Consider the following 24888-nt stretch of genomic DNA (forward strand, 5'->3'; position numbering starts at 1 on the left):
CAATGTTAATTCAAAGGATAACATATATGTGCATTTTAGAATTTACCTGTTATCAATTCATAGCATCTTAATGTATTTGCTAACAGAGCATCGAAAGAAATTCAATTAGAATAAAAGAATAATCTGTAGCAAAGTAACATTAACTTTTCTCTCCTGAAATCGATATATGAAAGTGACAAAACTTAATCATAAGCAATATCTGTATACACGGAGTCCAGGATCGTATTCCGACAAAATCATGACGATGTGTTAATGAATCACTATCAACTACTGTCATGATACGAGGTAATTCTGCCTCACGGGCGGAAATTTTGAAGACAATTGAAACATGCCTATCGTAACGTAGATAAAGCACAAAGTAGACAAAAAATGTATTCATAACTGTTTTTTGTCTATTTTGTCATCCGTCAACTTCCAACAAAGTACCTGTCAAACAAATCAGTACATGAAGCACATTTTTGAATTGCTAGTGCTGCTATATCTTTACCAAATAAAGGGCATATGTCTATTTCACTGTTTATTATACTTATATAGAATATATACTTGATATGGAATGGACTAGTGTGATTAAAGAAGTATATACACGAATATGTTTATTTGGTGTACCCGTCTTCCGACGATGACTGAATGTTCATACCTTAAATAAAACGGAAATGCTATGTATCCTGAAGTGTATCCGTTAATCAAATATTTGTTTATCCGATTTCAACGAGATCTATAGCATCAGGGATAATAAATAAAAGCGGCAAAACCCTTTTCATATTATATGAAATCAAGAAGTTGATTATACGGCCATTGTTCTTGACACTGATGTGTCAAATTTGAAAATGTCCTCCACATGTCTACCGTGAAACGTTTTGAAAGCTTTACTGAGATCTTGAATGTTGTAGCCTTCATAACATGGCATCTGTTTGTCCAAACAAGTAACTTTTGTTTCCGTTTATGAGACCATGCCCAATAGACGTCTACTGCTTTCTGGTTGTCTGCTGATAGACTTCGCGGGATTTGCGCTGCTGTTGAACAATGCCACTGATCTCGAACTGTTGTCCATAGTATTTCGTTTTAATGATAAACAAGTCTGTAAAGTTATTATTGTTGACTTTTTATAATTTTGTGTACTTTTTAGTTACGTAAATTTCAAAGTATGCAAACGGTTTATGCCTCCATAAGCGCAAAACATATTGAAGTCAATTCTTAAATAAACGTACAAACCGGTGTTCGCAATTGCATATACCCATACGTGTATTTACACTGTGCAAACCGGTATTTATGTTTCTGCCTCCACAAGCGCAAAAACTATGTAAGTCAATTCTTAAATGCACACCCTTGATCGTCGCATGAAGCCTGTCACTGAGAACTCCTCTCCTCCCCTAATACTGTAGGAATCCACCCAGTCGGACCAGCTGTAGTCGTCGGTGTCAAGGGTTGCAGCTGCAGATGAGGAACATGATCGGATGGAGCTCAATGATTCGTAATGGTTATTTTCAGACAATAAGTCTAAACATCATTAAATACATGTGAAACTATTTAAGCCCGAATTCACATAGCAATATTAGGTTTCGAGTGTTAAGGTGTATTGATGTTTGTAGAGTAAGGAAGCAATGTGAAACGGAGAAATTACATAGAAGGTTATGTAACATAAGAATTTAAAGTTTACAATACGCCATAATCATTGAATGTCTGTGAGATCAGTTATCAATTCATTAGGAAAAGACGCCATTTGGGGCTTCTTTGGTTTTTAATCAACCAAGACATAACGTGTTGAGAATGAGCTGATTACATACCTGACCTTTCACAGACGAATCTAAGTTTTCGATTACTGGGAACAAGAACAACCTGCCCTTCACTGTATTTAGCAAAGTTCACCGCAAGGTCTTTTCCGCTTGTTTTGTCTGTTTCATCAGCAAAATATGATCTCCTTCTCTTGCCTCCTTGGAATCTAAAATCGAATTTAACGGATTAAAATTGTAATGGTGTTGGATGATGTTTACACTCATGATACGTTAAGAAATAGTTAAAACAATACCTGGTAAGTAAAGGTCTAAAACACTGTAAAATGTAACAAGCCACTTAAATGGACCTAGTAGCCATGCTGGGTGTCTCTCGTGCTCTTTTAGTTGGTTGCGGTACATATGTATGGCAGTAGATGCAAGGTACAAATGTATGGCAGCAGATGCATGGTACATATGTATGGCAGGAGATGCATGGTGCAAATGTATGGCAGTAGATGCATGGTACATGTGTATGGCAGGAGATGCATGGTACATATGTATGGCAGCAGATGCATGGTGCAAATGTATGGCAGTAGATGCATGGTACATATGTATGGCAGTAGATGCATGGTGCAAATGTATGGCAGTAGATGCATGGTGCAAATGTATGGCAGCAGATGCATGGTGCAAATGTATGGCAGCAGATGCATGGTGCAAATGTATGGCAGCAGATGCATGGTACATATGTATGGCAGTAGATGCATGGTGCAAATTTATGGCAGCAGATGCATGGTACATATGTATGGCAGTAGATGCGTGGTACAAATGTATGGCAGCAGATGCATGGTGCAAATGTATGGCAGTAGATGCATGGTACATATGTATGGCAGTAGATGCATGGTACAAATGTATGGCAGTAGATGCCTGGTGCAAATGTATGGCAGTAGATGCATGGTACAAATGTATGGCAGTAGTTGCCTGGTGCAAATGTATGTCAGTAGATGCATGGTACATATGTATGGCAGGAGATGCATGGTGCAAATGTATGGCAGCAGATGCATGGTACATGTGTATGGCAGTAGATGCATGGTACATTTGCATGACAGGAGATGCATGGTACATGTGTATGGCAGTAGATGCATGGTGCAAATGTATGGCAGGAGAGCATGGTGCAAATGTATGGCAGCAGATGCATGGTGCAAATGTATGGCAGCAGATGCATGGTGCAAATGTATGGCAGCAGATGCATGGTGCAAATGTATGGCAGTAGATGCATGGTACATATGTATGGCAGTAGATGCATTGTACAAATGTATGGCAGTAGATGCATGGTACATATGTATGGCAGTAGATGCATGGTACATATGTATGGCAGTAGATGCATGGTACATATGTATGGCAGTAGATGCATTGTACAAATGTATGGCAGTAGATGCATTGTACAAATGTATGGCAGTAGATGCATGGTACATATGTATGGCAGGAGATGCATGGTACAAATGTATGGCAGTAGATGCATGGTACAAATGTATGGCAGCAGATGCATGGTACTGTATGGCAGTAGATGCATGGTACAAATGTATGGCAGTAGATGCATTGTACAAATGTATGGCAGTAGATGCATGGTACATATGTATGGCAGTAGATGCATGGAGCAAATGTATGGCAGTAGATGCATGGTACAAATGTATGGCAGTAGATGCATGGTACATATGTATGGCAGTAGATGCATTGTACAAATGTATGGCAGTAGATGCATTGTACAAATGTATGGCAGTAGATGCATTGTACAAATGTATGGCAGCAGATGCATGGTACAAATGTATGGCAGTAGATGCATGGTACAAATGTATGGCAGTAGATGCATGGTACATATGTATGGCAGTAGATGCATTGTACAAATGTATGGCAGTAGATGCATTGTACAAATGTATGGCAGTAGATGCATGGTACAAATGTATGGCAGTAGATGCATGGTGCAAATGTATGGCAGTAGATGCTTGGTGCAAATGTATGGCAGTAGATGCTTGGTGCAAATGTATGGCAGTAGATGCATGGTACATATGTATGGCAGTAGATGCATGGTGCAAATGTATGGCAGTAGATGCATGGTGCAAATGTATGGCAGTAGATGCATGGTACATATGTATGGCAGCAGATGCATGGTACATGTGTACGGCAGTAGATGCATGGTACATATGTATGGCAGGAGATGCATGGTACAAATGTATGGCAGTAGATGCATGGTACATATGTATGGCAGGAGATGCATGGTACATATGTACATATTGTAAAGCAAATAGGGAATTGCATCAGAGGTTATATTGTCACTGATGACTCACATTCGGAAATGTCCTCCTACATTGACAAAGGTTTACTGAGGCCTTGAATGTTTTTACCCTGACCTGACCACCTATAGTAAGGTGTTCGATGATAGGAGCGAACTCTTAATACATCTTACCACCACACATTTCCAACTTAAGCAAACCAATATGTGAAACTCTTCATGATATTACTGTAATATATACTCAACAACAAAAGTTCCTGACACCAATTTTTAAGTAAAGTTTGGTTTTCAATATTGTAGTACATGAATGGAATCAAGTCACAAAAACGCAACTGATACAGAAAAGCATGCCTTCCATGCAAAAGTTGACTTTTATGCAAGCCCCATGCATTTCACTACCCAAGAATGGGTATAAAACATGTGCGTTAACGGGATTCCTTGTGCATTGTTTGGCATCGTGCTGACAACAACCACTCAGAAAAACAACAAAACTACGCTATTATTCAACACTACGAAATGCCACGCCTGTCCGAAAATGAGCGTCTCCGAGCCATTGGTATGCTTAAAGCAGGATCGAGTCAACGTGATGTTGCAGGAAAATTTGGTGTTTATGGCAACGTCGGCAACAGACGAATGCAGTCAGAGACCATCCTCGGAGTGGCAGGCCACGCATAACCAATAATCGACAAGACAACTGGATTCGAACAACACACCTACGAAATCGATTCCGGCCAGCAACAGTGACTGCAAGAAGCATCCCTGGCCTTCGACGAATATCTTCACAAACCGTACGTCGCCGCCTCAGATGTACAGGGATTGTCGCCAGAAGACCCGCAAGCCGCAGCGATGGACGGATTCGAGTGTACCGACGTCGAGGTGAACGTTACGTCAATCATTGTGTCATGGAAGAAGATCGGTTCGGGGAAGGCAGCGTTATGGCATGGGGTTGGATTACAGCAAGACAGAGGCCCCGTTTTGATAGTGGCAGAGGGAAATCTCAATGGACAGCGCTACCGCGACGAAATCATCGGCCCTGTTGTTCTACCGTTTTAGCGTCGTCATGGCCCAGGCATTACCTTTCAACATGACAACGCCCGGCCTCATATTGCTCGATTTGTTCAGAATTCTCTTCAGCAAAACAACGGGAATGTCATCCCCTGGCCGGCTCACTCCCCTGATCTCTCACCAATCGAGCACATGTGGGATGAAATGGATCGGCGCCTTCGACGTCAACCACGTGTTCCACAGACACTCCAGGAACTTCGAAACATGCTCCTGCAGATATGGACAGATATCCCACAGGAATTTGTGCGACGCCTGGTCCATTCCCTGAGACGAAGATGTTTTCTTGCATCGCAACCAGAGGTTGACACACACTCTATTGATTTGTAAATTGACATTTTTGCATGTTCATGTTTTTTGATGAAATCACGCATTTTCTGAAGTCAGCATGGCAAATTAAACCATTTGAACACTTACAGAAGTCTTTTATCTGTTGCAAACCGAAATTGTTTCAGATTTGGTAAAAAACATAATATTGCATTAAATCTTATTCAATGTCACAGGAACTTTTGTTGTTCTGTATATATGAAAACTCACTGGTGGACATATACATACCTTCTAGGTGCCCTTTTACCACCACCACACATTTTATAGAATGTCGTTTTCCTCTCTTCTTCCTTCTTATCAACATTGACTTTGAATACGAATCCTCCAATGAAGAATTCTCCACCGGAAACTGTCACAATGGGGTACAACGCAGAGTATTAATAAAATGATGTGATTAAATCAATAAACATAACGGATACATAGATAATCGCGACGAGTGACTTTTGGTATCAAATATATTACCATGATTCGATAAACGTTTAAAACCCCGAGGCTTGCCGATAATACCTCTTGTGACAGCTTGTAATTTTGACGTCACGGTAACTATGCCGTCATGATTGTCTGCAGCAAAGGGGCCAGGGTGTGGCCAAGGCCCGGATATACAGAGGGCCCCGTCTGAACCTGCTAGTTATATCATTAATGCTGAAAATGAAAATCGTGTTTTGGAATATATCAGGACTGGTCTCAAAGTTATCTGATTGCGAGTGTTTATCGTTTTTAGAAACATTTGATATAATTGGTTTGACAGAAACATGGACCCAGAAGCTGCATGTTGATGATACGTTCTGTGAATATACCGGCTTTATAAATTAAAAAACAAGAATGGATAGCAAAATGTGGAAGACCTTTAGGTGGAATCACAAAAAGTGGTGACTGTGTCTTACTTGAAAAAGCACTGTTTTGACTTTAATGACACGACGTCGTGTTTTACTGCTGCGTGTATATAGACCCAGAAGGATCTACATGGTATGACAGTAATGTTGGGTCTAATAACGGTATATTGTTGGTAACGTTTCTTGCTTTTAAATGAAAATGTTGATATTGAGTCACGCCAAGAATCACATCATTTGATAACTCCCTACATGTCATTCAATGTTTAAGTGGGATAACAGCAAAGCAGAAAATTTCCAAGAACTTTTCTTAACAGATACCTTCTCATGCCTTTTACATAGTTATTGATTCTGTTTTTACAACATTGATAAAAGCGTATTTTTCTTTACATAGGCTATTGTGATGCCGGGAATGTAATGAAAGGAAGCGATTATCAGTTCATCAAAACAATTTTGGACGAATAAATTTTATCCATAACAAGGAAACTAAAAGTAACAATCATGAGTGGTTTAATTATTTCAAAAATCTTTTGAGCGGTTATGCCCAAGGGACGCAACTCTGCATAGCGATTCGCGGCGCCTTAGACGACTGGGCCACCCATGCCCCCGTATGTTCAGTAAGATATTTATTAGCATCATTAATAACGCTTGGTATTGTGGTATACGTGAATACACCTGGTAAGATTGCGGAAGAGCAAGCAGGGTTTCCACAAGGTAACTCAACCACTGAGAATAGGTTTATACTCCTAGCTCTTCTTTCATCTGCCATACTGGTGTACGCTAAGGATATGAATTAAGCCTTTTTACGTTCTGTTTTCTTTTTATTAACGAGATGTCAGCTCAAATCAAAAGAAATTACGATAATGGTATACAATCACGTACTGAAATTAAATATTTATGTTACTGTCCACAGATGATATTATTTCCGTTTTAAAGTATTGTAAAAAGTTTATAAACTTTGATGTATCAGCTGGAAGTGTACTGTGATACGTCGAAACTAAATGTTAATTTGGATAAGTAAAAAGGAAATACGCCGTCAAAGAATGAATTGAGGTTCTTTCGTGGACATTTACTTCAAACTATAACCTCTTATAAATATCATGGTGCAATATGTTCAAGTAAATTATCATGGAACCAGCATATGTGTAATGCAGCCATAAAAAGATATTATTGCGAATTCTACAAACCTTTGAACACTTAAGCGACTGTGATTATAAATCTTTCTTCAAAATAGTTGACCCCAAAATAGCTCCTACTCCTTCTTATGGTTTGGAAATTCTTGTTTCGCCGAGGCTAAAGTTAAGTACAGTTATACGCTTGTAAAAGAGTACTTGGTGTTAAACATAATACTTCTAATGTAATGGTACATGGCGAATGTCGTCGCATACCTTTGTATGTATATTTCACTGAACAAATATAATAAAATATTGATTGAAACTATTGAAAATGCCAGAAAGTAGATTACAAAAAACATTGTCATAATATGATGTTATTGGATGAAAAAAGATGGTGTTCAAACATGGGCATAGAGTGTTAAATGTCTACTTTATAAATGTTGGTATGGTTATATTTGGGTCAACCAATTTCTTTTAGAGAATCATGCTATGTTAAAATCGTCACTAAGGCAGACACTTTCTTATACATACTTTCAAGATAGATATTCTTATACGCAAATACGCGCTGAAAATGAATTAACTGATGTCAAAAAAGGAAATGAAGAATATCTTCAGCACAATTTAGATGAAGATCACACCGGTTAATGGTTTAAGTTGATAGGCACAACAAAATACCAAAATGTTTAAGATTATGTGGACAATGTTCCTTAAATGTCGTCGAAGATAAATTGTTTGTTTGCTGTAAATATGATAATTGAAGGAAACGATATAAAAACGAACAAAAAATGTACATCTAAATATATACACGTTAATCTCCTTAATGCCACATGTGAGCATAACGACTACACGAAATCCATATCTATATTACACCAAGATGTGCTATTAGGAAATGAACACTATTCCTTTTATATAATAAAAAATGTCTTGTATTCATGAAATGTACACTAAAATATCAAATTGGTTGATATTTAACGCCGCACCCGGCAATATTTCAGTTATATGACGTCGGCCTTATAGATATTGTGACCAACGATCCAAGCCGATCGCGATGGGATACGATATCACACATTCAACCAAGCTACCAAACCTGACCACCAGATCCTCTTGGTGGTCACGACCTAGGGCCCTGGGGACCTATTCTAACCACACACACATCCCTCCCCGGGCAAAAAAGGGGGCTGTTATATATTTATTCACAACAACTTTCTTAGAACAAAACTTTTTGAAATGCGATGTCTGTAGTGCCAACCTTTTTCTGTGTAACACATTTTCTTCAAGTTTAACTTACCAACTTTCCTGCCTCCGATCCTGAGGTTTTTCAACCTCTGGCAACCACCGCCAAATGTCTGAAAGATAGCCAGCTGGGCTCCCATGTCTTTGCATTGTTTCGCGGCTTCGGATTTGGATACTCGGACGGACGACACATAGAAGCAGCCGCCTGATGGTGATTTTGTAAATGGATACTCGCAGCAAACAGCGTCCTCTGATGGCCGACCTGTTAAATCAAGACATGATTAAACCATTTTTAACATTTAATGAGTATATTCACCATCACATCAAAGTTCAGGTTGCGTAAAGATTGGTGTAATAAAAGTTTTATAACGTTTTATTTAATAGGTGAGGTGAAATCGCGTCCAAAATTATTGCACTCATAAAGCGACGTGCATGTACGTGTGTGTGTGTGTGTGGCTGTACTAGTCCGGACTGATGCCGATTAATAGTGCTAGCTCACTGAGATACCATGCCGCAGTTTAACATGTGTACCCCCCTCAGACACAATATACTGACTCCGAGCCGACCAGTCCTTGTTTTAGCCCCTTAATGCCGAGCGCCAGACAGGGTAACAACAAGTACCATCTTTTAACGTCTTTTGGTGTGACGCGGCCGTGAATCGATCCCCGGACCTTCCGCTCTCCGGGCGGACGCTCTACCACTAGACCACGGAGGCGGTCCAGTTAATAAATAAGTATATTTGGATTTAGGGACTGTCCATTTTATAGTGTATATTGCATTGTTTGCATGTGACATAATTTTAAGCCAATGTTTTCGCGACACATTTGTTCCGAACATGTCAAGCGATTTCTGTGTGTAAATCCTTATTGTATTCCAAAACAGCCGCCTGAAAGATAAGGTTTTTTACAGGATGCAGAGTTACAGTTAGTTTCATCACTGATCATTGCTTTAGGAACGATTAAATAGCCACAATAACATCGAGAGTGACGCTGAATTGGATGGTTTACCAACGACATATCACAAATGATGTATGATTTTGAGAGTATTTTCTTACGTCGGCAGTTCTTGAGGAAACCATTTGCGCTACGGGCGACAGGCATGTATCCGTTCATGCAAACACATTCGTTTTCATCTCTGTCACATTCCATATTTTTGGATTTAGAGCATCCGTTAGCTTCACCAGAGATGGGTGTACTTTTTCCGTTTCCGAGACATCTGGAGGCAGCCTTACATCCAGATTCCTTGAAGAAGGCTTGGCCTTTCTGTGGGGTTAAGAGACTGTTTGTCAGTAATGCTTTAATTAATTAAGGAATATCATAAATACAAAATTCTTTGGAATAGGCCCGTGTACAGCTTATCCAGGCCAACAAACCTGATCTTGCCATTTTTGATACATCCTATTTATTCATTTACATCATGGAGTTTTATGTACCTGTTGACACATATGTGATTGACAAGATTCAGGGAAAAAACGTGGCAACCATGCAGACCTCGCTTTGAAATGTCACGCTTGCATCCCGCATACCAAGACTCCCCATTGTTCTAGGTGCCTAAGGTTTGGTACCTACGAATCTGTCGACTGACATTGGGAGAGTACCCGGATTTGTTGCCAGGAAGACAGCGCTTCTGACAATCTGGGTAATGCAGAAGGCTACAGTGTTGGGGAGTCTTCATGTTCTCCGAAACGTTCTGGTCGGGTTTGACTAGGGAGCGCTTCCTGGGAGGAGACCCATTCGCTGTCTGGGCTGGGTGTAGAGGGGGCAGGGACCCTGAGTTGATGGTGAGCCTAATGAGCCTTACTGTGCGAGGATCACCCAACCCCTCTTTGCTGCATTTATTATTTTAATCTGTATATAATAATAATGTCAGGACTTATATTGTGCTAGACGCCAAACGCAAGGTGCATGCTCAAAGCACTAACATTATCCCGATCAATGGATCAGTGAGCACGCGATTTTTATTCTCAGCTCCCTGGGGAGTATACAACCCGGCCTGACTTGTCATATAATTATATAATGTCCCTGAATTATAATTTTAGTGTCATAGAATTATCATAAGAATTAGGAATATATACAGACAATGGGAGTCACATAAATGGATGCTGTATTTAGCCATGTCTAAATGAACGGAACGAACTTATCAGGAACAATAATCATACCCTGAACCGTCCTCCTGGAGCTTTGCAGTAACCACCATAGGCTGTGGAAAAAAAGAAAGGAACATTCAAATATTGGCTTAAGGTTTGTTATTGACATATCATACCATTTCATCAACATGTGGTCACTGTAGGTTTTACAAGTATTAATACTTTACTAATTCAATAAGAATACTCGATATGCAGCGAAAATGTTAAACGTCCACTGTGTATTAATAAAAAATATTGTATTTGGTTCACCGTTTCATATTGTCTTATATTTACCACCTCTGTGTCTCCGTTCCTGTACCTAGATACACAATAAAACGAAATAACAGAAAGAATAATTTGAGAGAAACATTAATCATGCTATTGAAGAAGAAGAAACAAAAAGTTTTGAAAAGACTATAACAATATTCTGCGCTTCTTGATTCTCTTATTATATCTAAACTTAAAACTTTACAATTATATTCTGAATCGCAGACATGGTTTACAGTCTTTTCAATAATGACACTCCACACCACAATACACAGCTGTTTCCTCAAAGATTGCATACACGAATCTTCTTTTATTTGTCCTAAAATGTCCACGAATTAAAACCATGATGATGGCGCGAAAGTAATTAGTTATTATTTTTTTCCACATGCATTTGTTTGAGTTGGTATTTTAGAAACGCGATAAAAACATGCGAAACCATATACAAACAGATACATTAAGGTAAAACATTTTTAAAAAGTACATCTATAAATGGTGTTTATATATCTGTAGTGATACCGAGAACAATTATTTGTTTTGCCTATCTAATTATTGTTCCTATTGTCGTTTGTACTAATGTACTAATCGTCAATCTATTCAATAGAAATAGCAAATTATATGATAATTAAATTGTGTATAGTGTGCATATTGAAAACTAGTTTGTAACGCACTGTATCTATAATGATTCTCAAGGATAGCACTGCAATTAGATTCATTAGGGCTTTATACATGCATCTAAGTATACATGCATCTACACCAAAAACTGGTTGCACTGGTCCCATCAAGAAGGTGTTTACATCCCGCATGCATGATATCTATTTTACAAAACTTACTGCACACTCGAACGGTAGCTTTGCATCCACTGCCAGCATTTACATACACGGCCTCGCCTCTAACTTTGATTATGGACAAATCTCCTTTGCATTTGTCATTGGAGAGTTCGTCTATAAGTTTGACACGCGCCTTGGTTGCGTAGCCCTCTATTATTCCCATGATTGGCATTGATTCAAATTTGCATTTCACAATATAAAATCGTTTTCTAGACTTTCGGCCACCCTTGCGCCGTCTGCTGTTCCTTCTCCTCTTGCTTCTCTTTCCACTTCGCTTAGATTTTCGGTTTCGCCTTTTCCCTCCTCTCCTAGACTTTCGGCCACCCTTGCGCCGTCTGCTGTTCCTTCTCCTCTTGCTTCTCTTTCCACTTCGCTTAGATTTTCGGTTTCGCCTTTTCCCTCCTCTCCTAGACTTTCGGCCACCCTTACGCCGTCTCCTGTTTCTTCTCCTCTTGCTCCTCTTTCCACCTCGCTTAGATTTTCGGTTTCGCCTTTTCCCTCCTCTCTTGGACTTTCGGCCACCCTTACGCCGTCTCCTGTTTCTTCTCCTCTTGCTTCTCTTTCCACCTCGCTTAGATTTTCGGTTTCGCCTTTTCCCTCCTCTCTTAGACTTTCGGCCACCCTTACGACGTCTCCTATTCCTTCTCCTCTTGCTTCGCTTTCCACCTCGCTTAGATTTTCGACTTCGCCTTTTTCCTCCTCTCTTAGACTTTCGGCCACCCTTACGACGTCTCCTGTTTCTTCTCCTCTTGCTTCTCCTTCCACCTCGCTTAGATTTTCGGTTTCGCCTTTTCCCTCCTCTCTTAGACTTTCGGCCACCCTTGCTCCGTCTCCCGTTCCTTCTCCTCTTCCTTCTCCTTCCACCTCGCTTAGATTTTCGGTTTCGCCTTTTCCCTCCTCTCTTGGACTTTCGGCCACCCTTACGACGTCTCCTGTTTCTTCTCCTCTTGCTTCTCCTTCCACCTCGCTTAGATTTTCGGTTTCGCCTTTTCCCTCCTCTCTTAGACTTTCGGCCACCCTTACGACGTCTCCTATTCCTTCTCCTCCTGCTTCGCTTTCCACCTCGTTTAGATTTTCGGTTTTGCCTTTTCCCTCCTCTCTTAGACTTTCGGCCACCCTTACGACGTCTCCTATTCCTTCTCCTCTTGCTTCTCCTTCCACCTCGCTTAGATTTTCGGTTTCGCCTTTTCCCTCCTCTCCTAGACTTTCGGCCACCCTTGCGCCGTCTCCTGTTCCTTCTCCTCTTGCTTCTCTTTCCACCTCGCTTAGATTTTCGGTTTCGCCTTTTCCCTCCTCTCTTAGACTTTCGGCCACCCTTGCGCCGTCTCCTATTCCTTCTCCTCCTGCTGCGCTTTCCACCTCGCTTAGATTTTCGGTTTCGCCTTTTCCCTCCTCTCTTAGACTTTCGGCCACCCTTGCGCCGTCTCCTATTCCTTCTCCTCTTGCTTCGCTTTCCACCTCGTTTAGATTTTCGGTTTCGCCTTTTCCCTCCTCTCTTAGACTTTCGGCCACCCTTGCGCCGTCTCCTATTCCTTCTCCTCTTGCTTCTCCTTCCACCTCGCTTAGATTTTCGGTTTCGCCTTTTCCCTCCTCTCTTAGACTTTCGGCCACCCTTACGACGTCTCCTATTCCTTCTCCTCCTGCTTCGCTTTCCACCTCGTTTAGATTTTCGGTTTTGCCTTTTCCCTCCTCTCTTAGACTTTCGGCCACCCTTACGACGTCTCCTATTCCTTCTCCTCTTGCTTCTCCTTCCACCTCGCTTAGATTTTCGGTTTCGCCTTTTCCCTCCTCTCCTAGACTTTCGGCCACCCTTGCGCCGTCTCCTGTTCCTTCTCCTCTTGCTTCTCTTTCCACCTCGCTTAGATTTTCGGTTTCGCCTTTTCCCTCCTCTCTTAGACTTTCGGCCACCCTTGCGCCGTCTCCTATTCCTTCTCCTCCTGCTGCGCTTTCCACCTCGCTTAGATTTTCGGTTTCGCCTTTTCCCTCCTCTCTTAGACTTTCGGCCACCCTTGCGCCGTCTCCTATTCCTTCTCCTCTTGCTTCGCTTTCCACCTCGTTTAGATTTTCGGTTTCGCCTTTTCCCTCCTCTCTTAGACTTTCGGCCACCCTTGCGCCGTCTCCTATTCCTTCTCCTCTTGCTTCGCTTTCCACCTCGTTTAGATTTTCGGTTTCGCCTTTTCCCTCCTCTCTTAGACTTTCGGCCACCCTTACGACGTCTCTTATTCCTTCTCCTCTTGCTTCTCCTTCCACCTCGCTTAAATTTTCGGTTTCGCCTTTTTCCTCCTCTCTTGGACTTTCGGCCACCCTTACGACGTCTCCTATTCCTTCTCCTCTTGCTTCTCCTTCCACCTCGCTTAGATTTTCGGTTTCGCCTTTTCCCTCCTCTCTTAGACTTTCGGCCACCCTTACGCCGTCTCCTGTTCCTTCTCCTCTTGCTTCTCTTTCCACCTCGCTTAGATTTTCGGTTTCGCCTTTTCCCTCCTCTCTTAGACTTTCGGCCACCCTTGCGCCGTCTCCTGTTCCTTCTCCTCTTGCTTTGCCTTCCACCTCGCTTAGATTTTCGGTTTCGCCTTTTCCCTCCTCTCTTAGACTTTCGGCCACCCTTGCGCCGTCTCCTGTTCCTTCTCCTCTTGCTTCGCTTTCCACCTCGCTTAGATTTTCGGTTTCGCCTTTTCCCTCCTCTCTTAGACTTTCGGCCACCCTTACGACGTCTCCTGTTCCTTCTCCTGCTTCTCTTTCCACCTCGCTTAGTTTTTCGGTTTCGCCTTTTCCCTCCTCTCTTAGACTTTCGGCCACCCTTACGCCGTCTCCTGTTCCTTCTCCTCTTGCTTCGCTTTCCACCTCGCTTAGATTTTCGGTTTCGCCTTTTCCCTCCTCTCTTAGACTTTCGGCCACCCTTGCGCCGTCTCCTGTTCCTTCTTCTCTTGCTTCGCTTTCCACCTCGCTTAGATTTTCGGTTTCGCCTTTTCCCTCCTCTCTTAGACTTTCGGCCACCCTTACGACGTCTCCTGTTCCTTCTCCTCCTGCTGCGCTTTCCACCTCGCTTAGATTTTCGGTTTCGCCTTTTCCCTCCTCTCTTAGACTTTCGGCCACCCTTACGACGTCTCCTGTTCCTTCTCCTGCTTCTCTTTCCACCTCGCTTAGTTTTTCGGTTTCGCCTTTTCCCTCCTCTCTTAGACTTTCGGCCACCCTTACGCCGTCTCCTGTTCCTTCTCCTCTTTCTTCGCTTTCCACCTCGCTTAGATTTTCGGCTTCGCCTTTTCCCTCCTCTCCTAGACTTTCGGCCACCCTTGCGCCGTCTCCTGTTCCTTCTCCTCTTGCTTCGCTTTCCACCTCGCTTAGATTTTCGGTTTCGCCTTTTCCCTCCTCTCTTAGACTTTCGGCCACCCTTGCGCCGTCTCCTATTCCTTCTCCTCCTGCTGCGCTTTCCACCTCGCTTAGATTTTCGGTTTCGCCTTTTTCCTCCTCTCTTAGACTTTCGGCCACCCTTGCGCCGTCTCCTGTTCCTTCTCCTCTTGCTCCGCTTTCCACCTCGCTTAGATTTTCGGTTTCGCCTTTTCCCTCCTCTCTTAGACTTTCGGCCACCCTTACGCCGTCTCCTGTTCCTTCTCCTCCTTCTTCTCTTTCCACCTCGCTTAGATTTTCGGTTTCGCCTTTTCCCTCCTCTCTTAGACTTTCGGCCACCCTTACGACGTCTCCTGTTCCTTCTCCTCTTGCTTCTCCTTCCACCTCGCTTAGATTTTCGGTTTCGCCTTTTCCCTCCTCTCTTAGACTTTCGGCCACCCTTGCGCCGTCTCCTGTTCCTTCTCCTCTTGCTTCGCTTTCCACCTCGCTTAGATTTTCGGTTTCGCCTTTTCCCTCCTCTCTTAGACTTTCGGCCACCCTTGCGCCGTCTCCTGTTCCTTCTCCTCTTGCTTCTCTTTCCACCTCGCTTAGATTTTCGGTTTCGCCTTTTCCCTCCTCTCTTAGACTTTCGGCCACCCTTGCGCCGTCTCCTGTTCCTTCTCCTCCTGCTGCGCTTTCCACCTCGCTTAGATTTTCGGTTTCGCCTTTTCCCTCCTCTCTTAGACTTTCGGCCACCCTTGCGCCGTCTCCTGTTCCTTCTCCTCTTGCTTCGCTTTCCACCTCGCTTAGATTTTCGGTTTCGCCTTTTCCCTCCTCTCTTAGACTTTCGGCCACCCTTGCGCCGTCTCCTGTTCCTTCTTCTCTTGCTTCGCTTTCCACCTCGCTTAGATTTTCGGTTTCGCCTTTTCCCTCCTCTCTTAGACTTTCGGCCACCCTTACGACGTCTCCTGTTCCTTCTCCTCCTGCTGCGCTTTCCACCTCGCTTAGACTTTCGGTTTCGCCTTTTCCCTCCTCTCTTAGACTTTCGGCCACCATTACGACGTCTCCTGTTTCTTCTCCTCCTGCTGCGCTTTCCACCTCGCTTAGACTTTCGGTTTCGCCTTTTCCCTCCTCTCTTAGACTTTCGGCCACCCTTACGCCGTCTCCTGTTCCTTCTCCTCCTTCTTCTCTTTCCACCTCGCTTAGATTTTCGGTTTCGCCTTTTCCCTCCTCTCTTAGACTTTCGGCCACCCTTGCGCCGTCTCCTGTTCCTTCTCCTCTTGCTTCTCCTTCCACCTCGCTTAGATTTTCGGTTTCGCCTTTTCCCTCCTCTCCTAGACTTCCGGCCATCCTTGCGCCGTCTCCTGTTTCTTCTCCTCCTGCTTCTCTTTCCACCTCGCCGAGATGATCTTCTCTTAGACTTTACTTTCTTGCATATCATCTTACCAATGAAACAGTTTCGGTTCTTCTGCCGAGATTTAGCTGAAATGTAACAGTGCAGTATGTTACTGGTTCGTGAAGTTTCTTTTCATGTGGAGCAATATACCACTGGCTCTCGCATGTCTTGGTGACAGATGCGCATTTTTCTATTGCAGAAACATACATTGTCAAACACTGATATATATCAATAGTATATATTTGCATAACTCATTGCACGATTTTAATATTTTCTCAAATTACTCAAATATTCATAAATGATTTGCATCAAAGTAAGCTTTCATTTAACAACCAACCAGTGGCAACTTTTTTTTTTTTTAAATGACATGGTTACATACGATGAAAAGTTGCCTCGAGAGTTTTTGTGTTACAAAGCAGATTACGCACATGTCTTGATTTAAGCTGTCTTAATAACTCAGTTGTTTTATCTCTTACATATCATGAGTATGTTAATACTTACTTCAGTGGGGACAGTATCTGCTTCAAAAGACACGCTGTATGTTGAGCCACAAAAAAGACTAGACCATGGTAGAAGGTATGGTTTAATTACAAACAAGGCATACATTAATTAGGCAAAAAGCAAACGATATTCATGTCTGGCAAAATTCTCTACATGAAGCACCTTATGACCGTGCCACACCGATTTAATTGTTTAAATGTATTTATTTTCATTAAAACACTGTCAAAATCAAGATTATTAGTGAATACATTTTAGATTGACATAATGTTAATAGAAGAGACGGGTAATGTGAGTAAAGTCAACCCTTCCGAATGCTCGCTGGTATGTGTGCGTTTAACTGTTCTCAGACAGTTTTGTTTGTTTTTTAAATCTAGATTATCAAATCTTAACTCTGATACGGGAAGCTGGTTAGTGTGCTTCTAATACGCTAGGTACTCTTTCTGACTACGCCGCGAAAATTCTCACTTTGATAGAGAGATCTGTAGAATTTAACATTTTGAAATTGTTTAACCACACACGGGTGAAACGTACATCTATAAGACAGTATCATGTGCTTGATCTGGAACAAATAGATGAAAAATGGTGCACGTTTAAGCATTCACTCACTGATGAAATGAGGTAACAACGCAGTGACGTCATAAGGAACGTTCGGCCTTATGTAAGGCAATAAACGTCGTAAAATATAAATATAACCGTGTTTTGTCTGATATATAACGCCGCGTTGCTTTGATGATTTGACGTTTAGCCACTGATTAGTTTTGGCAATGGATTCACTGCAACCTTTTTGTCGCTAAAACCCCCGATACACGCGTGATACTTTGAGTTGCGCGTTGTACCCAAAATTATGCATCCTTTAGCATCATTTACTTGTAGATTGCAATAGATGGCTGTCCTTTTTTCAATTACCTTTACGCTTACGCGAATGTTACCTAGTTATGAGTGAGTGAATGAGAGAGTGAGCATGGCTGAACGCCGCTTTTGGTAATATTGCGACAATATCACGGCGTAGCGAGTGAACGCTTTAACCACTTGGCTTCACCACAGTCTCTCGTTGTTCTGTACAATTGTTAACATTAATATATCATTAATGAAAAATGAATTGTTGCAACTTTGATGAAAATAAAGGAAACCAGCTGCGCTTTTTAATGAATGTACCCAAATACTGTAAAAAGATATATCAAATGTAACAATGTAGTGTCGTTCGTCAGTTTTGATTTGTTATAAAAATACATACTATTACAAAGATTCATTTGAAATTTACATCATATTTAGCAAATTCGAATTATGTCGTAAAACCATTTAAAATATTAACATACATATCTTAAATCAAACACCACATTGGTACATTGATACAGTTATGAGAAGAAAAATACTAACAAATTAAATGTTATAGGATTTGAAAAAGAAAAAATCGAATCATTATTCTCTAATTGTTCTTGATTTAAAAAAAAATTCATATATAAGCAGGGTCAAAATATACTTTGAATGACAAATACACACAAAACTTACGCTGTTCATAACAATCATATGTCACATGTACAATATGTTAATGGCGTAATTGTTATTTGAACTCATCCTTATGTGAACGATGTTACGTCAACAAGACAAAAAAAACCAAAAAAACTGATCCAAACACCTGAATATATATATATAGAAGAAATAAACATGAGGTACCCGGAAAACCCGCAAAAATCAATGAGCTCACATCTCTTGCACAGTTTAAACACGGCTCCACATCCTTTCCGCACAACAAGCAAAACTCTGTTCCGTCTGATCCAATGTCTGAATGTCTTTCCTCTTTTGCATTTTTTACCGGAATTCTTTTTGGCAATCCTGAGGGTGACCCTTCTTCTTCCATTTCGTCTAATGAACGAGCGGATCTCTTTCCCAGAAAGCTTGCATTTTCTTTTCCCGTTTTTCTTGCTGACACACTTGACTGTAGTTTTAGCACATCTGCGACCTATTTAATAGGATTGTATAATCAGGAACATATTTAGTATGAATTTGCTTCTTGGTAATCAGTTATTTTGTATGTTTGTATTGTATAAGTGAGCAAGGTACCTCGAACTATACAGGATACTAACTAGTCGTAGCATCATAACATCACCAATGTATGCTATTTTGAACATATAGGTAGATTATTTCATTGAATATACTCTTAATTCCAAGGTAAAACAGTGTGTGCAATTCCATGAAATGACAAAATTGTCAACAGTTTTGGTGAGGGAGGGAGTTTGTTAAACGTCGCGTTGTAGTTAAGTATTCCAGTTATATCATTTATGTGATGTGTTAGTTTGATGTGGGAGGAATACCAGAAGTAATGCATGTCTTTGACGTTTGCCATTTTGGTAAATCCCGTGCCTACTTATTAACAGAAGGTAACACAAATTATCAGTAATACTTACTATGAAAGAAGAACATTAGATTAAATCAACCATCAATTACGATTACTATTGGTATGATGGTTAATTTTCAGGATTTCTACCATGCATCGCTTCGTTTGCAATTGTAAATACAATTAAGTATATATATATATATATATATATATATATATATATATATATATATATATATATATATATGTATATGTATATATATATATATATATACATACATACATACATACATACATACATACATACATATATATATATATATATATATATATATATATATATATATATATATATATATAAAATCATCTTCGAAATTTGATTCTTGCTTCTTGCCAATTTTTTAAAACAAAAATTAAAAGAGTAGAATGTCTTTTAAATCAGACCTGACAGCTTAATTTCAACGAGATCTATTTTAAACTAAACAATCTCAATGTATACGATTTTTGCTGAAACGCTTAGGAAATACTCAAACGGTCCACCCTTACTGAAATTGCTTGAACGTAAAGTAGCTTTTATACATTTTGAGTATCATTTTGTTGATCTTACCAGATCGTTTCCCTCCTTTTCTTCCTCGTTTTCCATTTCTCCTTCTCTTCCCACTACCTCGGCGGCGACCACCTCGGCGTCGATCTCTCTTTCCTTTACGTCTCTTTCCTCCACTTCGTTTGCGTCCTCTTCCTTTTCCACCTCTACCCTTTCTTCTCCGTTTGCCCCCACTTCGTTTGCTTCCTTTCCCTTTCCTTTTTCTTCTTCCACCTCTACCCTTTCTTCTCCTTTTCCCCCCACTTCGTTTGCTTCCTTTTCCTTTCCTTTTTCTTTTTCCACCTCTACCCTTTCTTCTCCGTTTGCCTCCACTACCTCGTTTACGGCTACCACTTCGACGTCGATCTCTCTTTGTTTTAGGTCTCTTTCCTCCTCTTCGCGCTTTTTTTTTACCGCTCAGTTTGCTTCCTTTTCCTTTTCGTCTTCTTTTTCTACTTTTACCTTTCGCGCTCCGTTTACCACCTTTTCCTATTCGATAAATGGTGATTATTAGAAGACATAGACGATCTATTTGTAGAGACGATTGATTTTAATATCATTTGTGTGCACAAAGGATCAGAATATGACACAAAAAAACCAATACGATCATGTCCCAATAGACAAGGTATGATATTTGGCTCAACACTATATCATTATGTAACTTTTCAGATGTGTTAATATAAAATAATAATCATACTTTGTTCACTTTACAAATTAGAAAGTGGCTTACCCCTGATGATGATGTTTGTTAATTTTCTGTTTACTTCAATCATCATTTGTACATGATAACCGGATGTTATGAGTTGCCAGTACAGTAAATATATCATATTTATTTTAAGATTACACTAAACCGCCAAAGCGAGATTTTTAAATTTTGAATATGAACTGATTCATATATTGAGAACAAACACTGAGGTGGTAATTGGACAGTCGTATCATTTCGAATTATCTCGAGTGAAAAAAAGAGGAAGAAAAATGATGTTAAAACATTTCATAAATCCAAGATAAGAATCAAAAGGACACAGTGGTTTAACCAGGCTGAAATGACCAAAGACAATCGATATAGAACAATACAAAGGAAAACCTATGTAGTGACCACATGCAAAGAATCATGCATACGAACAAGTATCAATTTTGCATCAACCTTCCACCACAAGACAATATACCCATTAACAACAATGTGAACTTGGTATTAACGGATAACGCTCTGTACTTCTCCAGTTGATCGTTCTGCCATACAGTATTCGACGTATGAGCGACCCGTCTCAATAAAAGCCAAAATCATGTTTTAATAACAAAATTCAAATGTCATGTGTTGAGACAACACTAGTTTTCAATTCTGTAATGCAAATTGGGCGTCTTGTACGTTGAATACGGTAATTGAAAAGGAAATAGAAAAGAGCACGGGGAGTAAGGGTGCGCATGTGTTGATGCGCAAAAGAGATATAAGAAAATGTAGTGTTTCTTCAGAATGTTATTGCATCTTAATATAGATAAGAAATGAGTACGACATGCAAATCCGTACATAACCGGTACCAAGATTACAATGCTACTTACTTCTCGAATCTGTGATGTGTTAAAATAATGATGTATTGTCAATAAGCATAACTTGATATTCATGTTTGTCGTTTTAAAAACAATAATATTATTAACATAAATGTTGTAGATAATCTCTATCCTGGCAAGTCCACGAAACTGTTCAATGGTTCCACTGCAAATTACAAACTGGGATTAAGATACAAAACATTTTGCAAGCGCCTTGCAGGACCTGAAAGCGGAATTGGATGTTTAAAACAGTCTGAAACCTCTTCTACCGCTTTGGACCTCTTTGGATACCTTCCCCAACTCACGAAGCCACACGACATTGACAGGCGCCCTCACTACAATACCCGACACCATGTTCTTGTGCTACTGTCAGATAGTCCTTGCTTAAAATAATATCTGCTGATATGTTTCACATTGTCTTATTTGGTTAATATTAAATCAAAGTTCTTCACATCATTATTATCAAATTGGAGATGCATTCTTCACACATACATGCCTACGCCGTGTATCTAATGCCACGTTCGTTTCCTTATAAGGTTTCCTTACTTTACTTTAATATACTTTAACCGGTACTCATCTTTCAAATGTATCTATGACTAGTGCTTTCTCCTCTGATATTATGAACAAGGTTCTCATTTATAAGAGACAAAAAATCTAATTTATGGTGAAATATGGAAACTTACTGGTTCGAAAGCCAAAACGCGCTCAAACTTGATGACAGTGATAGTGATTAAGTGTATTTAATACCTATATGGCAAAGTCAATTCATTTAGGTATATTAGAGAGTGACAATGATACCAATAGTTGAAATTATCATGTAGTTCTATTTCATATTGAAGATAATCATTTAAGAAATAAGTAATCATTTAAACTCACGAGTAGGTGAAATTATACATATCCTAATTAAATATTATGGTATAAATCCAATTATATATTCTGTATAAATCAGCAAGGTTGAAATCTCTGTGCCTGAGATGGTGTATATTTTATTGTTTGCGCATGAGTAGTTATCTGAATCAGAAATGCAAGCAAACCGTTTTAAATAGTACAAATAGCAAACAGTAACACTTCATTCAAATGCTTTGTGAAAATAACACTTCTGGCTAGAAAGCTTAAAATGTACATTTCAACAAAAGATTGAAAATGACCAAATCAAATTTGCAGATATGTTTAAAAAGGTTTTCACACATACGGTTTGAAGATCTTCGTCCTGTAATGTAATGTTAAGAAGCAAATGTTTAACCTTCCGAATACTGACCACTACCTAATTTTGCAATTTACCCTTCCTCATTATTAATTATATTCTGCAGTTAATGCCATTTTCTTTACACTATCAACTAATAAATACTATTTTTTTAAATATATTTTTTATTACTGATGATATTCTTTTACACTTGAAACAAAGAACTTATACATCCACATTTCACACTTACTGGAATTGGATCGTCGTCCTGTAATGGAAAGTTAAGAAGCAACTATAATAACCTTCCTAATACTGACAATAACTCACATATACAAGACACAGTTCCTTTCATCGTTTCATTTTTGTTTGTATTCAAATAAGGAGTATGCTTTAGACATTTGTTTCCAATGATAAATAGTACAATTTTCTTTTATTTATTCATTCTGATCATGTAGACATATGAAAAAAAAGCGTACGTAGTATTACATATAAATTATATTTCAACTCTTTCGCGATGTCTTTGGAAAAGGTTATCACACTTGCATTTACAATATAATGGAAAAGACAATAGCGACAAATGCAAGCAGCAGTTGACCATTATTGGTGACATTCTACAGTTTATGGCCATTTCTTCACACTATCAAAAATGGAATACTGGCTTTTTAAAATACTATCTTGTACTTTCACACTTTAATATCATATATATTCTACAGTTTATACTGTCTTCTTTTCACCATCGACTATCAAATACTGGTTTCTCTAAACAAAAGTATGAAGGTAGGTATCCTTTTACAATTGAAACAAACAATGTACATGTTTTCTTTTAACACTCACTGGAGTTGGATCGTCGACCTGTAATGCAATGTTAAGAAACAACTGTTAAACCTTCATGATACTGACCATAATTCAACTAAACGTAAATCTGTTTCTTTCCTGGTTTTATATTAGGTTGTATTCAAATATTGAGAATATTTCTGATACTGGTTTCCTATACTCATCGTCCATTAATTTAAAACAAATTCTTAGCCTATAAGAGGCGAATGGAAAATAGTTCAAATTTATTATAATCTTCATTCTGATGATGTATCGATATTAAAAGATTGCAATGACTGTTGCTTATAAATAATATTTGACTTATTTCTTGATGTCCAAACGAAAAGGTTTTGTCATTGTTATATGCGATATTATGGCAATCACTATGGTGACAGTTAATTCTACAGTTAATGCCCCTTTACACTGTCAGAAAAAAGGGAATACTGGCCTCTTTAAATATTTTCTTGTATTAATGAAGACGTTTCTTTGATATTGATACAAAAAAAATTATATATTCTGTTTTCACACTTACGTGAAGAGGATCGCCTTCCTGTAATATAATTGTAAGGGGTAAATGTAATTATCATTATGTTAGTAGAACGTTTAAAGTTTGGATTCCTAAAATACAGGATCCTTATTTTACCAAGCTAAGAATGGAAGCATTTATTGAATCTGAAATTGATGGTTTTAAATGTTATTTGCAAAGAATCAATCCTTTATCTCTTGAAACAACAAGGTCAATAATAATATCTCTTATTGTTTGGTTCTCACACTTAGTGCTAGAAACATATGATCGCCGTCTTGTAAAGTAATAAAATAGTACATTAATCATGATCTAATGCAACAATAATCAGGCCATAAATGATACCTAATTGTATGAAGGAGTTTTAGATATTTGTGTTCTTTTTCATCTTCTTTTCACTGAAAAACATTCGTGATTAACACGATACAAGTGGGAAATAGATTAATCTTACAACAATATTCATTCTGTGCATGTATGGATATGAGAAGTTTGCATTGTCAAAAGATAAATTTAGTGTTGAATAAATATTACATTAAACTTTATTTATGCATAAACTCTCGGGCAAAAGAAACTATACACCCATGTTTGATGGTAAGTAAAACTGGACAAACAAGAAATGGTTATTCGATGGGAACGTATTTCGCACGGATGTCGTAGTTATGTTTTGGATCTTAAGTTTGTAGTGATTCGGCGACTGATTTAGCCTAAATACATTTTGATAACGATTGTTATTTTTTGATCAAATCAAACTTTCAAGAGTATATTTCTTGTTTGCCCGGCAATATCTTACAATCTTAATGAAATGACAAAAGCATGTTTAATGCAACATTCCCTTCATTATTATAAGCTATATTGCGCCGTTAATGTTGTTTACTTTGTACTTTCAATAATGGATTAGTG

At 39.4% G+C, this 24888-nt stretch overlaps 2 protein-coding genes across 40 annotated transcripts in view; both read right to left on the reverse strand.

The window, feature by feature from the left end:
• Positions 1-24888, reverse strand: part of LOC124115498 — a 130849-nt gene that overhangs the window by 65785 nt on the left and 40176 nt on the right. For 37 of the 38 annotated variants that reach the window (XM_048381671.1, XM_048381664.1, XM_048381678.1 and 34 more), the window contains 10 exons: positions 23998-24015; positions 23487-23504; positions 22903-22920; positions 22662-22679; positions 10725-10765; positions 9621-9828; positions 8622-8828; positions 5617-5737; positions 1785-1939; positions 1325-1431 (listed from right to left, as the gene is read on the reverse strand). In XM_048381671.1, coding sequence (XP_048237628.1) covers positions 1325-1431; positions 1785-1939; positions 5617-5737; positions 8622-8828; positions 9621-9828; positions 10725-10765; positions 22662-22679; positions 22903-22920; positions 23487-23504; positions 23998-24015 — 911 coding nt within the window. Of the gene's footprint in view, positions 1-1324; positions 1432-1784; positions 1940-5616; positions 5738-8621; positions 8829-9620; positions 9829-10724; positions 10766-18711; positions 18967-19948; positions 20414-21481; positions 21491-22661; positions 22680-22902; positions 22921-23486; positions 23505-23997; positions 24016-24888 lie in introns of all 38 variants that reach the window. The other variant, XM_048381691.1, reaches the window with a different exon arrangement.
• Positions 11710-16586, reverse strand: LOC124130829 (retinitis pigmentosa 1-like 1 protein). 2 transcript variants are annotated; one of them, XM_048381700.1, is made up of 2 exons: positions 12110-16586; positions 11835-12010 (listed from the first exon to the last, which is right to left on the reverse strand). In XM_048381700.1, the coding sequence occupies exons 1-2, from the start codon at positions 16457-16459 to the stop codon at positions 11975-11977; spliced, it is 4386 nt and encodes a 1461-aa protein (XP_048237657.1). In that variant the 5' UTR covers positions 16460-16586; the 3' UTR covers positions 11835-11974. The 2 variants fall into 2 exon arrangements, with proteins under 2 accessions (XP_046349791.2, XP_048237657.1); XM_046493835.2 differs by having other exon boundaries at positions 11710-16586.

Source organism: Haliotis rufescens, unplaced genomic scaffold (assembly GCF_023055435.1).
Source record: "Haliotis rufescens isolate VD_foot unplaced genomic scaffold, xgHalRufe1.0.p SCAF_4, whole genome shotgun sequence".
NCBI classification, from domain to species: domain Eukaryota; kingdom Metazoa; phylum Mollusca; class Gastropoda; order Lepetellida; family Haliotidae; genus Haliotis; species Haliotis rufescens.